Source organism: Lasiosphaeria miniovina (genome assembly GCF_030549165.1).
Source record: "Lasiosphaeria miniovina strain SMH2392-1A chromosome Unknown B0T26scaffold_3, whole genome shotgun sequence".
Lineage (NCBI taxonomy): Eukaryota > Fungi > Ascomycota > Sordariomycetes > Sordariales > Lasiosphaeriaceae > Lasiosphaeria > Lasiosphaeria miniovina.
This window is the reverse complement of record NW_026848222.1, coordinates 6,545,269-6,564,636: the sequence shown is the minus strand read 5'-3', so window position 1 is coordinate 6,564,636 and position 19,368 is coordinate 6,545,269. Positions and strand designations below refer to the sequence as shown.

Sequence of the window (19,368 nt, the reverse complement as noted above, 5' to 3'; positions counted from 1 at the left end):
TGAACATTTCTCACAACCACAATACCATTGTCACCCATAAAATCGCAAATGGGCATGGATTCGTCCTCCGGTATGCCAGCGGCCCATGGGATACAGCTCCCGCCGCTGTCGCTGCCGCCGCAGCTCCGCGGCCTCCCCATCGTGCCGCTGCTCCTGACCCTCGCGGCGTCGGGCATCGCGCTGCACCTCTTTCGCACCTGGTGGCGGCTGCGCCATGTCCCGGGCCCGATCTGGGCAAACTTCACAAACATTCAGCGCGTGCTGTGGGTGACGACGGGCCGCTCGCACGAGATCCACCGCGACATGCACACCAAGTATGGCGAGGTCGTGCGGTTCGCTCCCAACATGGTGTCGCTGGGCAACCCAGCCTGGATCCCGCAGCTGTATCCCATACGCCCGGGGTTTCCCAAGGTGAGAGACACTCGTACCAAAGAGAAAGAAATCAAAGAGAATCGCAGTAGAACTCGGTAACTGAGACGATGATGTGTGTTTTTGGTTTGTCTGTGAACAGAGCGACTTCTACCGTGTCTTGATGCCGTTCACGCGTACGGGCGGCGCTCTTCCGGCCGTGTTCAACACGCGCGACGAGGAGCTGCACAAGAAGATCAAGTCACCCATCGCGCCGCTCTTCTCCTTGTCCAACACGCTACCGCTCGAGGTCTTTGTAGACAAGACCATCTCCGTCATGATGGAGCAGCTGGACAAGCGCTTTGTCGACTCGGGCGCCGTCTTTGACCTCTCAGAGTGGCTGCAGTACTTTGCCTTCGACGTCATGGGCACCCTGACCTTTTCCAAGCGCTACGGCTTTCTGGAAGAGGGCAGGGATGTGAATAGCATGCTGAGCACCATCTGGCAGTATATGAAGAGAGCCGCGCCGGTGAGCATTGATTCAGCAAGACAATTACATGTTGATTTCGTACAAGCTGACAAGAACGGCAGTATACGCAAATCCCCTGGTTCGACGATATCTGGAACAAGACCAACTTCATGGCCATGTTTCGCTCGGCGTCGGGATTCACCATTCTGGGTCTCGTCGCCAAGCACATTGCCGATCGGAAAGCGGCGCGCATCACCGGGAAGGGCGCTGACCACGGCCGGGGCGACCGCGATATGCTCTCGCAGTTCTTTGAGCTCACGACCAACAACGCGAGCCTGCCGCCGTGGTGCGTCACGGCGTGGACCTTCTCCAACGTCATCGCCGGCTCCGACTCAACCGCCATCATCATGAAGACGGTCTGGTTCAACCTGCTTGCGTACCCGGACACGCTGAACCGACTGCGGGCAGAGCTACTCGAGGCCGACCGCGCGGCCGAGGGCGGTCTGACCAAGCCGTACCCGTCGTGGAAAGACGTCTGCGACCTGCCGTATCTCGACGCCGTCATCCAGGAGGGCCTGCGCATGCACCCGCCCTTCTGCCTGCCGCTCGAGCGTGTAGTGCCCAAGGGTGGTATCGCCATCGGCGGAAACTTCTTCCCCGAGGGCACCGTGCTCGGAATGAGCCCGTACGTAGCCAACAGGCACGTTCCCACGTTCGGCGAGGATGCCGAGATCTGGAACCCCGACCGCTGGATGGTGCCCAAGGAGCTGCGCCAGAGGCGCGAGGCGGCCATCATGTCGGTGAGTCTCGAGACAATCATTCTGACGCAACCCTGAGAGTCTTCACAATCAAATTCCAGGTTTGAAACACGTCGCGACTGACCGGTGTGGCAATTATCTAGTTCGGCGCTGGGAGACGAGTCTGCCTCGGACGGCACATTGCCATGTTGGAGCTGAAGAAGATCGTCCCAGCCTTGGTGCTGCGATACGAGGTACGTGAACGAGCTACATTTGGGCATTGCAGTGACTCTAACACCCTCCAGTTTGACCTCATCGACCACAAGAGGTATGTGGTAGAGAACCACTGGTTCTTCCGCCAGTACGGCATTGATGTGAAGGCACGGAGACGCGTAGAGGCCGAATCTGAAAAGAAGACGATCCTGGTCTCTGCGTAATGGTGACTGCGAGCATGAGGAACTTGGGGAAATGATGGGATGTAGTTACCTAGGTACTCAGTCTTAAAAAAAAAGGGGAGATTTCTGAAATGACATGCAATCGGACACTTCGTGCGGCCCTGAGTCTGAGTGAGTCGTGTTTCGTGGATGCAAGGGTCGGGCGTGACTTTGTTGCCAACTCTGGGCCTTAGCTGAAACCCTGGGTAGGCTGACAGGACTATACCCCGGGTGACTAGACCGTGCCGCTGGGGGCTGTTGTAGGTGCAGGTACCTTGGTGACCGTATATAAGCCATCCCCGACCGCTGTGTTAGTGATTTGGTGAGACTCTGGTCTTGGCATCTTGGCAGCATCACGAGCAATCCAACAATTGCAAAATTCGTGACGACATACATCCATGACCATGGCCTCCTCCGCGTGCCTGACACGTCCCAAGACGCCTCCACCGCTGAACATCCCGTCCTCGTCCGCGACGGTGACGGTGAAGGTGATCGACTCGTAAGTTACCGACACATTTTTGTGATCTCGCGTCTGGTAGAGCTCACCCGGGGCCTTAGAACGACGTCGCTGTTCCTCGACCCGCCCTTGTTCTGGCGCCCGGCGATGAAAGGGTTCGACGGAATCCACGTGCCCATCTACTGCTTCCTCGTCTCGCACGGCGACCGCCACGTGCTGTTCGACCTGGGCGTCCGGCGCGACTGGGACAACTACGCCCCCAAGACGGTCGACCTGATCCGCCGCACAACGCAATGCCACGCTGAGAAGAACGTGTCCGAGATCCTGGACGCGCACGCCAATGCCGTCGACACCGACGCCGCCGCCGCCGCCGCCGCCGCCGCGGTCCGCAGCACCGACATCGAGGCCGTCATCTGGTCGCACCACCACTTCGACCACATCGGCGACCCGTCCACCTTCCCGGCGTCGACGGCGCTCGTCGTCGGACCGGGCGTGCCGGAGGTGTGCTGGCCGGGATACCCGCGCAATCCGGAGGCCATGGTACTCGACGCCGACATTGCGGGGCGCGAGGTGCGCGAGATTGACTTCTCGGCGCACCCGCTGCGAGTCGGCCGCTTCGACGCCTTTGACTACTTTGGCGACGGGTCCTTCTACCTGCTCGACGCGCCGGGCCATAGCGTTGGCCACATCACGGCGCTGGCGCGCGTGACAGCAGGAGACGGCGAGGACTCGTTCGTCTTCATGGGCGCCGACGCTTGTCACCACCCGGGGGTGCTGCGACCGAGTGCGTACCTGCCGCTGCCGGTGCAAATGGAATTGGACATGGCGCAGAAGCAACCGACAGCGGCGGCGACCGCGAGTAGCCGCAGCGGCGTCTGCGCGTGTCCGGGCGAGGCGTTTCAGCGTGTGCAGCGCAACGGCGACGCGGCCGAGCCCTTCTTCGTGGTGTCGCCGGTGCTGTTCCCAGACCGGCCGGCGGCCATGGAGACAGTGCGCAAGATTGCCGAGATGGACGCGGCGGACAATGTGTTTGTGATTTTGGCTCACGACGAGTCGATTCTCGGCCGCATCGACCTGTTTCCGCGCGAAATCAATGGGTGGCGGGCAAGAGGGCTGGGGTCCGAGACCAGGTGGCTGTTCTGCAAAGATTTTGGGGGCGCGATCGACGTGCAAGAGTAGGGCCGGGGCCCGAATTGGGAAGATTGAAGGTGGAGAGGTTCATGCAGGTGGAGGCGTTGGGGAGGGTGTTGGCAAGTGTGGGTGGGCTAGAAGGGAGGCCGAGATTAGGTTATCTTAGTGGGTGTGCTGGAGCCTGGAGATCGGCGGGGGAGATCTGGCCGGAGTTGCAATGTGCCAGTGTGGAGGGCAGGAGCGAGGGAGTCGGGGACGGTGTGAAGGTGCCAAGGATCCGTGGCTTGGAGATGCAGGAGCGACCCGACGCAAGTTTGTTGGTGGCGTCGGGGGAGGGAAAGCACTTTCCCACCGCCCACTCTGCTTACTTTCCCACCGCCCCTCAGCAAATCTGGAGGTGCCAAGCCTTTGAGGATACATGGATGTTGGAAGAGACGGCAATTTTATCCATATTCAAGGTTAGCGTGCGGCTCTCCACCAACCTTGCGCCAAGCACCAGCCAAGCACGCCAATTTCAGGTACCGACACGAATTTCGGGCGGCTTCCGAGCGACTTTCAACTACCGCCAAGGAACCGGACAGCCAAGAGGCGGCAGAGTCAGACACGACATGGCCGTGCAGGCGCGGTTCAGATCTGCAAATGGCACTGGACTGGAACTCGAGGAAGGCAACGAATTCAAATGTACGTCTAGATTGGAGACTGGTCTGATCATCATCATCTACTCGATCGTCATCGTCGTGATACTCTATCTATCAGGGACAAGAAATTTTAAGTCTGGCCTATTAACTAGGCAGACTATTCCGTGTCGATCTTCATGTTCACAGGCAGGCCCGTGCTAGCCAGTAGCGACATGATGTTGCTCAGCTGACCCGTAGTGCACGAGAACTTGATGGACACGCTATGCGAGAGCGTATCGGCCGTCTCGCCGCCGCCCTGCGCCGTCTTGTTGCTCTTGTTGCGCGCCGACGACGGAGTGGAGGCCCTGCCGCCGTTGTCGTCCCCCGTAGAAGACACAGATGCGGTGTGGCCGTGGCCGTGGCCGTGAGTGTGACTATGAGTGATCCCCAACATGGGGTCCAGGGCCAGGCTGACCGGGCTCAGGTTGATCGACATCGGCATTTCCCCTTCAGCCGCCAGCGGCGCCGCAGTGGTGGTGATTGGTGGCAGTGGTGGCATTGCCAGGTGCGCTGGGCTGTACTGCGGGAAGCTGTCATCCAGGTTCGCTAGATACAGGTACATGGCGTCGTCGTCTGCGGCCGAGTGACTGTGCGTGTGGGTGTGACTGTGAGTGTGGTGGGCAAGCTGGTCTGGCCTCTGATTCTCGAGCGGCCCGCTCGCATACTGCTCGCCTGCGACCGCGTACAGCGGTGTCGCACTGCTGTCTCCGCTAAGGCCGCCATCGTCCAGTCCCTCCTCGTCCAGGCCCTCCATCCACGTCTCACCGCTCTTGATGCGGCCCGTCTTTGCATGGTATCCTGTCCACAAGGGTGTGAGTGGTACTAAGGATTTGGACGATACCAGCTTTTGCCCTGGCCAGTCGCCGAGCCAGCAGTTGGGATCTGCCTGCTGCTCGTACTCATTGGCGTGCATGTCCACGTCGGCGTCTGGCCCCTCGGTCTCGCTCTGGTCGTTTGGGTTTGCTGCCTGCACGTTCTCGTCGTCGTCGTCGTCGTCGTTGCTAGAGACAGATGGCGTCTGAATCGTCTTGTCTGCCGTTTGCGCCCCCGTTGCTGCCGCGGGGGTCTCGGTGCCGCTGGGCGACGACTCGGAGCCGTCGGGCCTGGCGGGGCATGCCTTGCCCGCCTTTTGGCTGCGCTGCCGCAGCTTCCAGTACTGGTTTTTAAGTGCCAGCGTCGTCCGCTCCGGGGTGTGGAACGACGCAATGGTAGACCAGTTGGTGCCGTAGATGCGGATTGCATCCAGCAGCCGTTTGTCCTGGCGCCGTCGGTGGTTAGCGGTGTGGACAGGCGGGTGGCGGTCACGGCAACGTTTTTTCCCCCACTGCTCGGGGAGGGGTATGCTGGTCGCTGCCGACTCACCTCTTCGGGCGTCCAATCACAGTAGTTGATGTTGGGGTTCAAGACATGCCGCCAGTGACCCGAGCACTGGTCGCCGCAGCGGGTGCCGACGGCCCCGGCCACCTTCATCCAGTTGTTGGTGCCATACTTCTCCACGGCCTCAATCAGCCGCCTGTCTTCCTCTGGCGACCAGGCCCCCTTTGCCGTCGATCCGGCCAGGCTGTTCCACCACCGCTTGCGGCAGTCCTTGTTGGACCGGCCGGGGATGTGCTTGGCCAGTTCGCGCCAGAGGAGGGGCCGTTTGTTGTCCAGTTCTTCACGGAGCTTACTGTGAGCAATTCGTCCGCGGACATAAGGGCACTCGCTGTTGCATCTAGAAGCAGAGTAGCGCACGCGCAACGTCACTCACCTTTCTGCACCGACCTGCGAAGCAACGCATCCTCCTTTGCCGTCCAGCTTCTCCTGACGCGACTCTCCATCAAAGCGCCTTGCAGTACATGGAAATGGCATAAACAGCGACCCTACCAGGTGACTCTGCCATCTGGCATCGCAGCAACGACTTGGCTTCTGACTCAGGGTAGCGGCCACGGCGGGATACACGGGGTACGGGTACGGACGGAGAGGACGCACTGGAAATCTTATTATATATTAGCCTGTACTTCTCCCGTCTGGATCACACCGCAGGGCTGCTGCTATGTTTCATTTATATTCGGCCACGACACCGAGGTAGGTAGGTGGCCGTTAGCCAGATTCGGAGCTCTACGCTACTGCGGATCAGGAGCTTGGTAGATAGGCATGAGCTCTGCAACGGAACGCGTGGGATAGCTAGTGTGAGACGGCATGCATCCGAGCTGCAGCTACCTAGCTACCTGCCTACCTGCCTACCTGCCTACTACCTACCTACTTACCTAACTACCTACCTACCTATCTGTTGGCATGCAAATGCACCATGGGTATGCCATGTTCGGGTCAATGTAACCGTCTGATTGTATGTAACGTGGAACACAGAGAGGACGGGCCAGCCAAGCCTCAGTCCTACTCCTCCTGCTGCGTGCTTGCCAGCCGGGCACCTCCCAGCCGTAGGTCCCATTCGCCGTTCAGCTTCCCGAAACCTTACGTCAGAGTAAACCCACAGCGCCCAGAGACCCAAGCCACCCGATACGGCAAGAATATTGCAACCAACCTGCACGTTGGTGGTGTGAAAAATAATAAGCTCGCCATCTTGGCTACCTTGATGAAGCGTGAGGGTGCTGCACCAGTGCACTGTTGGTCACTAACCCACATTTACGAGTCTGGGCGTCAGAATACAGCACTGCAGCGCCCGGAAATGCCACACCTTTACCAAGCAATTGCTGTACTTGCTAACCAGTGATAACCTAATGGGGGGGAAGGGGGGGAGTTGTTTTAGGCACTTGCCTGATGGACACTGGAAACTGCACACGGGACATGGACAGGGACAGGGCATAAGGCTGGCTGGTTGGCTGGCTGGCTGGTTGGCTGACTGGCTGAGCTCGTCCCAAAGTGTCACGGCAGCGACTTTGAGCCCGAAGCTGCTTGCTCGGCAAAAAGAGGGGTTATGATGGGCCTGCAGGCAGCTGCAGGTCGGGCGACCAGTGAATTCCGAAATTCCAATCGTGGCCAATGGTCGAGAGGTGAGAAATCCTCAACGCTATCACTGCCTCGTCAGGGCGTTGGAGAGATAGACGACGTCTGATTGCGTGTTTTGTACGATGGATGTCAAGATAGGTACTTGCGCTGGTTGTTGCGCCCGCGTTCCTACTTGATTCGCGTGGAATGCTCACGACTTTGAGTGCGTTGTCCAATCCCGATTTCGCTTCCTGGCACCTGCAGGCGATGCCACGGCGGCAAGATTGTTCGGCCGTGTCAGACTGTCAGCCATCCGAGCAGTAACGAAATAGTATTCGCGTCCTACCCACGAATCTACAGGCACAAATAGGCAGGTTGCCCCAAGCGAGCCTGCCGCAGCGCCAGCAGGATTTACTCAGTGTCAGAAAATATACTGAATATTATATTCCACGTATAGGAAGGGAATACGAGCCTTCCCATAGGATCGATTACGTCCTGCATGCTTCCCCCGACAGCTTGCTTCGCCTCAGCCAAACATTCAATAATACTAACGCGTACCTCACAGCTCCGCCAGTAAGAGCGCCGGACCCCATCTACCCTCCAGTCGCTTAGCGGCGCAGGGGGGGGGGGGGGATCCGAGTCGAAGAAACGTGGATGCGATAGGATTCCAGCTGCCCTCGTACCCCTGGAAACGGGCCGCAGTTAAGTCCGCGGGGATCTAAGCAACCCGATGCACTGAGCCCATAAAATCCATGGATGGACTGCTTGAAAACCTCACACACCAATTCCTGCCGGTCAGCCCGGGGGGAGGGGGGTCCACCCGAAGCAACAAACCGATTTCCTCCCACACCACTACTTCACCGATTTTCGATAATGGGGAAACGCCCTCAAACCATCGGGATTGTGACGAGAAATTGTTTTTCGAGGCGACCAGCGATTCGCGGCCTGATTTGAAGCGCTGTACTCCGTAATTGATAAGGGACGATCTCAGCGGAGATCGTCGGCCGAACTGAATGCGCCCGAGGCCGAGTACGACGCGAGACCGACTGAATGGCCGAGGCCGACCAACTACCCATCGAGAGCTGAATGTGAGACATGCCGATTGAAGATTTTTTTCCTGAGAGCGGATTGGTGCCGGGAAAGTCGAGCCGATCACTGGGCGCTAGAGAAGGATTGACATAAAGGCCCGGCGCCATCCGCGGTGGCGCATCCACCAAAATACACCTCCCAGATACGCCAACCCGCAGCGCTGCTAGAATAATGAGGGGTCTGATTCCTGCCCAATGGCTTGCGTACCTTATCTGAACCGTGCATTGCGTGGCTTGATGGTGGGATGATGACTGAGCCCCTTTGTGGTTGCAACTTTGTCCGAGCTTTGGGAACCCCGCACTTGAACGGTGCAAAATATAGGAAATTAGTCAGGGCTCTACCACAGTAAGGAGTCGTTGAGGTAAGGTACCTACAGGGAACAGGGACAAGCACCCAAGGCAAGGTAGGGTTCGGGGCTAGATACCCCACATTTAGGGGAGACCATCTCCCATCGGGAATTTTGTCGCCTCAGCCCTGCAGGATTGCAACAAGGATACACGTGTTGCCCGTGCAAGACAAGCTTTCCACCTCTTCCATGGTCCGTGGAGGGGGGGTAGTTTTACCTCCGTGGATTTAAGGTTGCCTTAGTTGTCGATGATATGTAACCCGCCAATCTAACCAACAGCCTGCCATCTGCTGCAGGGTGCAGGTGGTCTGTCTGGTCATAACTCATAAAATTGCACAGACCCGCGACCCGCGGCAACCGGGAAACGCACGGTCGCGCGTGCTACTGTGGGCCGGCTCGCTCATCGCATCATTTCGTTCTACGCCTCTGGTTGGCACGTTAAATCCGCGGCGTTTAGACGACTATCCCCTTTGGGACTCCCTTACTCGGGGTACATTATGTGTGTACCCGAATTGGCAAAAAAGGGGAAAAAAGAACGGGAGCATTCCGGGTCCCAGCATTTCCAGCATCACCCAAGGCTGCGCTTGCTGTGTCGTGTCGGACCCAGGGTCTGGGTCTCTGGGACAGCTTGGCAATTAATCAGTCAAACCCGCAAAGTGTCTGCAGTTCGTCTCGCAATAAACAACAGTCTTGGCCCTTGGCAGTCTCTGCATCAGTGATCCATCGCTATCACCTTGCGCTGCTCTGCCCATCACTCACACACCAGTAATAACACCGTTGGAACCACCCGGCTCGCGTACCCCGACTTTTGGCCCGTCTCTGCGCTGCTTCGCCGGAAAAGATAACCGCCCACCATGGCAGAGCGACCGTCCCGCGACCAGAACGACGGCGCCGCCATCTCAGACGACGCGCCCGAGAAGACGGAGGCCAAGGAGCAAGGCTCGGATGTGCCCGAAGACCCCGAGGATCAGTTCGGGGATCATGAGTATCTTTCGGGGGTGAAGCTGGTTCTGGTCTTGGCGGGTTTGACATTTGCCGTCTTTCTTATGCTCTTGGACGCCTCCATCGTGGCGACGGTGAGTCTTGAGGAATTGACATCTAATTCATTTCTGGCGCATTACTGACTTTTGACAGGCTGTCCCGACGATCACTAGCGAGTTTCATTCTTTGAACGACATCGGCTGGTATGGCACGGCGTACCTCATGACCAAGTGAGTTTGAGCTCGAGTTTGAGTCTCATTAGTGACTTTGGCCGTTGCATCAAAACAACGAGCGAGAGAACCCCGTGTGCAGGAGAGCCGCTAACGCTGTCTCCAACAGCTGCGCGTGCCAGCCGCTCAGCGGGAAGATCTACAGCTACTTCAACGTCAAGGTAGGCATTTAGCTGCTGCTCATCGCCTGTCTCTGGAATACGGCCCTGACTTGCCATCACGCAGTGGACGTTTCTCTCCTTTTTCTTCATTTTCGAAGTCGGCTCTGCCATTTGCGGAGCCGCCCAGTCCTCGCCAATGCTCATTGGTGGCCGCGCAATCGCAGGCATAGGGGCGTCTGGGCTGCTCAACGGCGGCTACACCGTCCTTGCACTGGTCGTGCCGCCTGCCAGACAGGCCGGTAAGCATTGCCCCGTTTCCCGCGAACAAAAGGGAGAATTGAACTGCAATCTAATGCCCGAGGGGGGAACAGCACTCAGAGGCGTGCTGATAGGCTTGGCATTCTTCGGCCTGCTCGCGGGGCCGCTCATCGGCGGCGCTTTCACGTCGAACGCAACTTGGCGGTGGTGTAAGTGACCAGCAGCAATCCTTGCAATCCCAGGCCTCTGGCAGCCTCTCTCCCAGAGGCCACCACGAGAGGTGCGAAAGACAGGAGCTGACAAGAACACACCAGGCTTCTATATCAATCTCCCCATCGGCGCCGTGATCGCCCTGTTCATCATCATCGTGCCAATCCCAAACTACCGCGTGGCCGGCGACGGCAAGCAGACCGTGCTCGAGCGCATCAACAAATTTGACCTCGCCGGCTTTGCCCTCTTCGCGCCGACCGTGATCATGCTGATCCTCGCGCTGCAGTGGGGCGGCGTGCGGTACGCGTGGTCCAGCGCGACCGTCATCGGGCTGTTCTGCGGGTCCTTTGGCAACCTGCTCGTGTTCCTGGCGTGGGAGTACCGCGTGGGCGCCGGCGCGCTGATCCCGCTGGGGCTGCTGCGGCGGCGCGTCGTGTGGACGGGATGCCTAAACATGGCCTTCCTCATCGGCTGCACCATGACCACGGCCTACTACTTCCCCATCTGGTTCCAGAGCGTGCAGGACGCCACGCCCGTTCAGAGCGGCGTCGACATGCTGCCCATCATCGGCACCAACACCGTCGTCACCATGATCACGGGCGGCCTGATCGGCCGCATCGGCTACTACACGCCCTTCGCGCTCGCCAGCGGCCTCTTCACGGCGCTGGGCGCGGGCCTGTCGACGACGCTGACGCCCACGTCGAGCCGCTCGCGCCGCATCGGCTTCCAGATCCTGCTCGGTCTGCAAGGGTTCGGCTTCCAGGTGCCCGTACTGGCGGTGCAGAACGGCGTGCGCCGCGAGGAGCAGTCCGTGGCCAGCGCGCTGGTGGTGCTAGCCCAGAACCTCAGCGCTTCCGTCTTCCTATCGCTGGGCGAGGTCGTCTTCAGCACCGAGCTGCGCCGGTTCCTGACCCAGTACGCGCCGTCGGCCAACGTCGACCTCATTGTCGCCGCCGGCGCCGCGGCCGCCCAGATCAGGCAGGCCGTCCCTGAGGCGCTGCTGGAGCCCGTCAAGCAGGCGTACAGCGACACCTTTAACCACGTCTTATATCTAGCTACCGGATCGGCGAGCGCCGCTTTCGTGACGGCCCTGTGCATGGGGTGGGTGAGGTTGCCACCTCCGGCCAAGGCGGCGCCGAAGCCAGAGTCGAAGCCAGAGTCGAAGCCGGTCGAACCGGCTGCCGAGTGAATGGGTAGCAGCGCTCGTCATTAGTCTTGAGATTAAATTTATTGTGGTTTCAGTGGCGGTGCATATCAGCCTTATACCACTTTTTTAATATATACAGCAATTTTAATCGTTATTGGCATCGTCGCGGCCCTTGATTTGTGCGTGAAGACGAAGCTACATAAAAACCTCGTATTTTTTTTATTTCAATTTAAGACCAGCTGTTAGATTAGATTTTGCGGGTTAATAGAAGACGCCAAAAGCGCATGCACGAAAGTGGACGACCCATTTGAAAATCGAAGGTGGCCCTTGTGTCTCTTTCGATTGTTTGACAGGATGTGACTGTGGAACTTTTCTCAAAAGCTACATTTGTTCAGAAGAATACACCTAGTCTCTATGGACGGGTGATATATGTAAAACAGAGCTGTCAAAGCCCCTCCTTCAGCAGAGCCTCATCGAGCAGACAAAATAAATATGTAAAATGGAGTTTCCCCACAACCTATATGACAAGCTCTCAAGTGCTCTCACCTCCTTGATCAACCGCTCTGGGCCTAGGTTCCGTGTCCGAGTTGAAGTTTTAAGCTCGCGGTAGAATGCAATGCAAGGACGAAGTGAGACGGCCCCGAGTAACCCTAACTATACGTCACGGCCTAGAGCATGTTCTGATGTTGGTGGTTTCTGCTAACCCGATCAGAACATCGTGATTACTGTCGTTCTAACTCGGGAGGAAATGCACCGATCTTGGAATACTTCAACAAGGTTGCCACGCAGATCGCCGGCTTCCAATGTAGATTCCCAGTGGTGTTGGCCATGGCGAGGTAACTGCCGTCAATGACAAGTCTCGAATGCCAAAAAAGCCAAGGTTTACATATTTAACTGATTACAAATAATAGTTTCCTGCCCCCCTGTGAATAAGAATGAGAAGCATCTATCAACTTTCTGAACCTTTGTTTTAAGTGAAAAAATCCGAATTGTCTGGTTCGGCCAAAACTAATTATCCCCTCCGCAGCTGTTTGCTGATCCCTTTCCTGGTTATTATCTGAACCCTGAGCTACTAAAACAAGTGCTGTCCCCTTGTTTTAAGTGACAAAATCCGAATTGCCTGGTTTGGCTAAAACTAATTATCCCCTCCGCAGCTGTTTGCTGATCCCTTTCCTGGTTATTAGCTGAACCCTGAGCTACTAAAACAAGTGCTGTCCCTTTAGCAGCCTCCGTGACAAAAGAAAGAGAAAGAGAAAAGACTGGTGTGTTGGTATCTAGCGAGAACATCCATCTATCCATCTACCCGTCCATGATCCCCGTTCATGATCCCGTCACTTTAGGTTCTCCAGGATAGTCGGGTCCTGCATCCAAATGCGTCAGTAGTTGCTTGGCCCTTCTCTTCCGAGAAGGAAAAGTAAGGAGAAACAAAACTCACCAGCTTGACGAGCCGCTTGGACAAGACCTCCCACAGGTACTCGGTCTTGGCGGGGTCGGAGGCGATGGGCTTGTAGGCCTGGATGGCGCCGGCGCGCATGTACAGGCCGTGGGTCTCGCGGCCGGTGGAGGCGGCGTGCACGATCTGGCGGGCGCCGTCGTCGGCGGGCCGGGCGGCGATGGCGGCGAACGTCTTGGTGACGACGCGCGTCAGCCCTGTCACCTCGCGCGAGAGCCCCGTCTCGCAGAAGCACGGGTCGACCGAGTTGACCACGATGGGGTGCGGCTCGGCGCCGTCGAGCGGGTCCACCAGCGTCGCCAGTTTGATCAGCGTGTAGAGCTGTATCAGCTTGGACAGGTTGTATCTGTTTTGGCGGTTCGGGTTAGCTATCCGGACCAGGTGGACCGAGGACGGGGCGGGCGGGCTTAACTGGTTCCATGGGTTCACCTTGGTCTTGTCGGTGAAGTAGGTGAATATGTCCTCGCCCGGGTCTTTGGGGTACTTGGCGATGTCGTACAGCGCGGACCCGACGATGGTCATGACGGGAGTGGTGTTGTAGGTGCGGGCCGTCTCCTTCAGCTTAGGGATCAGCGGCAGCCCCACGAGGAAGGTGCCGATGTTGTTGACGGCCAGGGTGCGCTCGGTGTCGTAGATAACCCCGAAATCAAATGCGCGGATGCCAGCGAGGTGGATGACGGTGTCTAGGCGCGGCAGGCCATTGGCGCGCTCGACGAAGCTCTTGATGGAGGGGGGTGATTCGAGGTCGAGCTCCCACACTTCGATAAGGTCGGGCTTGCAGCTGGTCACGGCCTCGATGGCCTTCTTGGCCTCGGCGCCGCGCGACAGGCTGCGGCAGGCGCAGATGATCCTGCCGGCACCAAGGCGGACAATGTGCTTGATGATCTCCTGGCCGAGGCCTCCGTTCGCGCCGGTCACGATGACGGTCTTGGACTCGAAGGACGTGGTGGGCTCAGGGATCTTGAGCAGGAATTGCGTGTGGACAAAGTCCTTGAAGGAAGGCATCGTGTTGGGTCGGAAGTCCTGGTTTTTTTTTGTTCTTTGTTTTTTTGCTTTTTTTTTTTTTTTCTGTTTTTCTGTTTTTCTGTTTTTTTGCTTTGGTTTTTTGGCTGGTCACTGGTGAGTAGGAAAGGCGGATTTGGCAGGCAGGGAGCTGGTGGGCAAGCAAGCAGGTGGGCACGCGGCACGTAGGGAGTCAGGAAGTGCGGAGAGTGAACAACGCCAAATTCCAAGAACGGCAATTCGATTGCTATATTTATGTGTCTGTCTCTCTGTGCCTGTTTCGAAGCGCGCCATGGAGATACAGCAGCACAGCAGCACAGGGAGGGGCGAAGATGAGACACTTACGCCAGGCACGTGTTAAGTCCGCGGATTTTGCGGTTTTACCTGGCACCTGGCCTAGCCCTTTATCTGATAATTAAATTGCGGCCGAGCCAGGCCAGTGATCATGTGACACGACTCTGCCTCTTGCCGCCTGCTTGCCACGCACGCACGCCGCCACAGCGTCCAACAAGTGTCCAAAGCCAAGTCCGAGGAGTGCTTGGCTCGTCGGGCCAAGGCGGGTGAAGGACCGTCAGTGGTGCCTCGTGAGGCGAGGCCTTTGACGCCCGAGGGTGGATTAGTAGCGTGGGTTCCTCAGCCCGGATTCCTGGAAACATCCCACAACACTCTCCCACGGCACATAAGCGTCCGTGGGCATGACATGACTCGCACACGACCTTCGCTGCAACTCAACAACTGGATTTAACCAATTACCCAAAAAACCCCCAAAAAACACTCGGCAACACGCCATACGACGGCCATGCAGTCCCAGCAGCTGGAACTCCGCAAAGCACACCGGCGCTCCCGTGTTCCCCTGTCCTGCGACCCCTGCAGGTCCAGAAAGTGTGCCATTACCCGCACCCACTGCCCCCACCCACCCGGTTCTCTTCGTGACGGAGCACGGCTTGATGATGCTGATGATGCTGATGATGCTGATGATGCTGATGATGCTGATGATGCTGATGATGCTGATGCTGATGCTGATGCTGACCACGATGCGAGTGAGATAGACTCAAGTGTAATCGGGAGAAGCCGTGCCAGAACTGCACGGCCCGAAACGAGCAGGTGACGTGCAAGTTCCGCCGACCCCTGAGCGCTGCTGCCGGAAGTGCCGGAAGTGCCGGAAATATCAATTCCCAGACGGCACTTCGCGGGGCAAGCCCGGCCCAATCCCTGGTTGGCGGAGACCGGTCCGATGCCAGCTCCAATTTCGCCGGCTACCGCAGCGATGCCGGCATAAACGGCGAGTCGATGCGCCAGCGCATCGTCCACTTGGAGGACCTGGTCAGGAGGCTCATCGCGGAGCGCCCGCTTCCCTTGTCGCCGCCCCAGAGCAGCACTGGAGCTTCCATCTCTACTCCCGAGAAGACGCCCGAGAAGACGCCCGGAACCGACTCGTCCGATGCTGCCAGCTCCGACGACTTGCCCACGGCGGCCACGGGCAAAACGGTCATGGATGGAGCCCGTTCCGTATACATTGGCGGGGACGACTTGTCGGTCGTGCTCCAGGAAGCAAGCCCCCCCTAGTTTTGCTAAATAGCAACCAACACGTCTCTGCTGCACGCTTGCTAACCGGCCTAGATCAACGAGCTCAAGAGGACGTGGAGCCAGCATGAGCAAGACGACATGTTCGGCGACCACAACCTCCGATCCGCTCCCTCACACACAGTCGACGGCTCAAGCCTGCTGTACGACCAGGTGAAGCCGCTCGACCGGATAAGCATCCTCTCCAGCCTGCCGCCCAAGCACGAGGTCGACTGGCTCATCGGCCAATTCTTCGACCGCCAAAACTTTCCCATCGCCATTCCCCGTAAGTACTCCCTGTCCAACCGCAACAAACACGGGTGTTCCCACGCAGCCCTCACACGAGTCCAGCCATCCTCCACGAACCGACCTTTATGCGCGAGTACGCGGCGCACTGGAAAGACCCGTCCAGCACCGACTTCATCTGGCTCGGCCTGGTCTTCTCCATCCTCGGCATCACCATGCTGGCATTCTTACAGTACGGCGAGCCGCCCGAGTACGAGGGCCTGTCCGAGTCCTTCTTCCAGCTCTACCGCATGCGCACCGCCCAGTGCCTGCTCAACGGCGACGTGGCCAAGTGCCTGCCCTACACGGTCGAGACGCTGCGGTTCAACGCCACGGCCGAGCTCAACCGCCGCGACGACAACCGCCGCGGCCTGTGGATCATGACGGGCGTCGTGGTCCGCGCCGCCGTCAACATGGGCTACCACCGCGACCCCGGCTCGTATCCATCGCCCTCGTCGGGCGGCATCAGCATGCTGCAGGCCGAGTACCGCCGGCGCGTGTGGTCGTCAGTCGTCAGCATGGACGACATGGCGTCGTTCCTCGGCGGCTTTCCGCGCACCATGTCGGCGCTGTACGCCGACGCCCCGGAGCCGCGCAACGTGCACGACTGGGAGCTGGCCGAGGACATGGTGGCGCTGCCGCCGTCGCGCCCGCTGGCCGACACCACGGCCGCCACGTACCTGATCGTCAAGGGCCGCCTGTTCCGCGAGCTCGGCCGCGTCGCCGACTTCAACAGCACCCCGACGCTGGGCTCGTACGACACGGTGCTCGAGATCGACTGCGCGCTCGCCGCCGTCTACGACACCTTCCCGCCGTACATGAAGGTGTCGGCGCCGACGCTGGCGTCGGCGCCCCTTGCCACGCCGCCACCCACCGCAGCGTCTGCCGGTGCCGCTTCGGCGGCGCGCAGCAGCAGCCCGGCCAACTTCTCCAACATGAGCCTCGTGGGCATGTACCACCGCGGCATGTGCACGCTGCACCGCAAGTTCCTGGCCAAGGCGCACAACCAGCACCACGAAGGCGGCGACGGCGGCGGCAGCGGCAGCGGCAGCGGCGAGCGGTTCCGGCTGTCGCGCGACCGCTGCGTTGCCTCGGCGCTCGGCCTGCTGGCCTTCCAGGAGCTGCTGGAGCCGGCCTTTTACCGCATCTCACAGACGCGCCAGATGCTCATGCTCGGCGCCATGGTGCTGTTTCTCGAGCTGGCGCTGCGGCGGAAGAATGCCAACAGCAATGCCAACATGTCGCCGCTGCTACAGCGGCGCGATGAAGGCGACGGGAGCCCGAGCAGCGCGGCTCTGCTGGCCGCGCTCGAGAGGTCGTGTGTCCTCCTCGAGAAGGCCATGGACGTGTGCGAGGAGGCCCGGAGGGTGCACCAGTTTCTCATCGGGCTGCTGTCGAGCTTTCGGACCGAGACGGCGGCGGCAGCGACGGCGTCGGCCGTCGAAGTGCCGGCGGACCAGCTGCTGTTTTCGGGACTTGCTGGTGGCGGCAGCCCGCCTTTCGATGCTGCTATTCCGGGCAGTTTCTCGTTCGAGATGGATTTTGACTGGGTTGGTCTCCTCTCTCCCCCACTCCCGCGTGCCCTGATGAGGTGAAACCGGAGACTGACTGGATATTTAGGCTACGTGGGATACTTACATCGAGGAGACGGGGTATGAGACTGGGCCTACGTATTGATTCGTCGACACGCTTCTTGAACAAAGGTAGGCAGGTTAGATATTTACTCTGGCACGTTTTATGTCAATCTCTTTGGAATTGGTTGGTTCAAAGATTCCTTAGGCCGGGTAGTGTCATAGAAGCATTTAATACGTATTCCAAGGTCTCTTTCTGATACGCCCTTACTCGCACTCTTTGTTGAAGCTAGGTAGGTGCTGTCCACGCTCTCCATGTCGTCCCCAGGGATGTGATTGCTAAACACTAGTTACCTTGTTGAACCCCTATATTTCTAGGGTGCTAAGAGCCGTCTTTTGACCGAATCCAAATAGGTTATCGCTTAACCATTTCCGGTGCCAATTCGAATTACTTGAGCTAGTTATTTTTAATGCTGAATCTGGCTATTAATTATCTTTTTGGTTCGACCTGCAAGGTAGGTTAATCCATGGTCTCGAAGAAGAAGGTGGTATTCGGCACTTCTTTCTTGATCTTGTTTCATACTAGGAAGTAGTGTAATTACGCATGTAATTACGCATGTAATTACGCATGTAATTATGCATGTAATTATGCATGTATAATTATCCTCGCCTGAGTTGGGCGAGATGGCTACCTAGGTGCCTACCGTACCTAGGTCGTCGCATGCATGCTATTCTTATGTGTTTAGCCCTCCCTCGCAACCCCCACACTTCCGCTTTTTGAAATCCCCGGCCAGAGCACACAAGTCTCAACCCGGTCTCCCGGCCCGAGTCCTTCCGGCAGCCCATCACGCTCCAGGCACTGCTAGCCAGACCTGTTCCACAGCCCCAGGCACTGCTAGCCAGACCTGTTCCACAGCCCCACCCGGACATCCATTTGGCCAGGGTGGACACGGACCGGAGGAGCAGCTGGCTGTCGTCGACGACCTTGGCCGACCAGCTCTGCGTCCATGTGGGAAAGCTAAGGGGATGAGCCTTGAACAGGCTACCGTGGCGAAACGTTAAGTAGCTCCATAGTCTAAGACGTATCGCCGCGTTGTCGACGCGGAAGACGTCAACGGGCAGCCCGGCGTCGGCGCCGAAGTGGTGTTTGTTTGTGGCCGCCCGGGCATGGTGGAAGTTGAACCGCAGCGGGCTCCCGAAGTTGAAACCGTGGCAATAAAGCGTCCTGGACGAGCAGCCAGCCATGTGGACGCTGTTGGGGTGAGTTCGCCCTCGCCCTTGCCCTTGCCCTCGCCCTTGCCCTCGCCCTCGCCCTTGCCCTCGCCCTCGCCCTCGCCACCGCTGCCTCGGCCGAATGTTGATCCTGTGCAGTGCGATACAGTCGTGGCAGAAGAGGCACCAGTCTGCAACTTCTCCCTCGAGTAGCAGGAGGAGGGCCTTCTTGCTCTCGGGACTGGTCCTGACGCGTCTCGCGGCGGCCTCGCCAAAAAGGTTGGACAAGACCTTGCGTGTCAGGGAGAGGCAGAGCAGGCCCTCGGGCGGCAGGTGGTCCAAGATCTCGAAGAGAATGTCGCGGAGCTGTCGGAAGAGACACGAGCCGAGCTGGGGGTTGCAGTCTGCGTCTGTTGCGATGGGCCATGCCGGGATTGGCTGTTCGGCATCCTGACGAATAGACGGCGCAGACGCTCCCTAGGGGTATTCGACTTTATGAGGGCCTTTACGGTATACATTGGCTTCGCCTTGGACCAACGGGCCCTTGGGTGATGCGTCTGGTGTCTCTCGGCGGAGATGTTGGGTGCAAATCGGAGCGTATCAAGAAGAAGAATCCAGACGGCGTTTTGTAAAATTTTTAACTCTCTTCTTGGTTTCTTAAAGCACCTACGTACTTCCGATTGACCCCAGCGCAGGTACTTGGACAGACAGAGTAGGCGAGATGGTCCCAGGTTCCTGG

General features: G+C 58.5%; 7 protein-coding genes across 7 annotated transcripts; 4 read left to right on the top strand and 3 right to left on the bottom strand.

Moving 5' to 3' along the window:
* Positions 1-72: 72 nt before the first annotated feature.
* Positions 73-1,991, top strand: B0T26DRAFT_643474 (putative cytochrome P450 oxidoreductase; the record flags this gene model as incomplete). The annotated part of the gene is made up of 5 exons (XM_060437533.1): positions 73-411; positions 512-877; positions 940-1,617; positions 1,719-1,808; positions 1,860-1,991. The coding sequence occupies 5 exons, from the start codon at positions 73-75 to the stop codon at positions 1,989-1,991; spliced, it is 1,605 nt and encodes a 534-aa protein (XP_060299486.1).
* A 54-nt stretch (positions 1,992-2,045) lies between these two features.
* B0T26DRAFT_263684 (beta-lactamase-like protein) lies at positions 2,046-3,681 on the top strand. Its single transcript, XM_060434064.1, has 2 exons — positions 2,046-2,487; positions 2,547-3,681. Exons 1-2 carry the CDS (start codon positions 2,387-2,389, stop codon positions 3,622-3,624), a joined length of 1,179 nt encoding a protein of 392 aa, XP_060299485.1. The 5' UTR covers positions 2,046-2,386; the 3' UTR covers positions 3,625-3,681.
* Positions 3,682-5,406: 1,725 nt separating this feature from the next.
* B0T26DRAFT_614382 (Homeodomain-like protein) lies at positions 5,407-5,882 on the bottom strand (the record flags this gene model as incomplete). Its single annotated transcript, XM_060435957.1, has 2 exons — positions 5,407-5,511; positions 5,616-5,882. Coding segments are annotated over 2 exons (372 nt in total), but the record flags the coding sequence as incomplete, so codon positions are not given.
* A 3,717-nt stretch (positions 5,883-9,599) lies between these two features.
* Positions 9,600-11,519, top strand: B0T26DRAFT_630330 (major facilitator superfamily domain-containing protein; the record flags this gene model as incomplete). Its single annotated transcript, XM_060436272.1, has 6 exons — positions 9,600-9,692; positions 9,751-9,827; positions 9,937-9,988; positions 10,053-10,227; positions 10,300-10,395; positions 10,501-11,519. Coding segments are annotated over 6 exons (1,512 nt in total), but the record flags the coding sequence as incomplete, so codon positions are not given.
* Positions 11,520-12,547: 1,028 nt separating this feature from the next.
* B0T26DRAFT_706815 (uncharacterized protein) lies at positions 12,548-14,103 on the bottom strand. Its single transcript, XM_060441828.1, has 3 exons — positions 13,409-14,103; positions 12,979-13,342; positions 12,548-12,904 (listed from the first exon to the last, which is right to left on the bottom strand). The coding sequence occupies exons 1-3, from the start codon at positions 13,999-14,001 to the stop codon at positions 12,875-12,877; spliced, it is 987 nt and encodes a 328-aa protein (XP_060299482.1). The 5' UTR covers positions 14,002-14,103; the 3' UTR covers positions 12,548-12,874.
* Positions 14,104-14,797: 694 nt separating this feature from the next.
* Positions 14,798-17,523, top strand: B0T26DRAFT_740412 (uncharacterized protein; the record flags this gene model as incomplete). The annotated part of the gene is made up of 5 exons (XM_060443845.1): positions 14,798-14,880; positions 15,048-15,549; positions 15,619-15,847; positions 15,913-17,396; positions 17,467-17,523. The coding sequence occupies 5 exons, from the start codon at positions 14,798-14,800 to the stop codon at positions 17,521-17,523; spliced, it is 2,355 nt and encodes a 784-aa protein (XP_060299481.1).
* Positions 17,524-17,943: 420 nt separating this feature from the next.
* On the bottom strand, positions 17,944-18,795 carry B0T26DRAFT_263185 (uncharacterized protein). Its single transcript, XM_060434061.1, has one exon. It carries the CDS (start codon positions 18,660-18,662, stop codon positions 18,078-18,080), a length of 585 nt encoding a protein of 194 aa, XP_060299480.1. The 5' UTR covers positions 18,663-18,795; the 3' UTR covers positions 17,944-18,077.
* Positions 18,796-19,368: the final 573 nt, after the last annotated feature.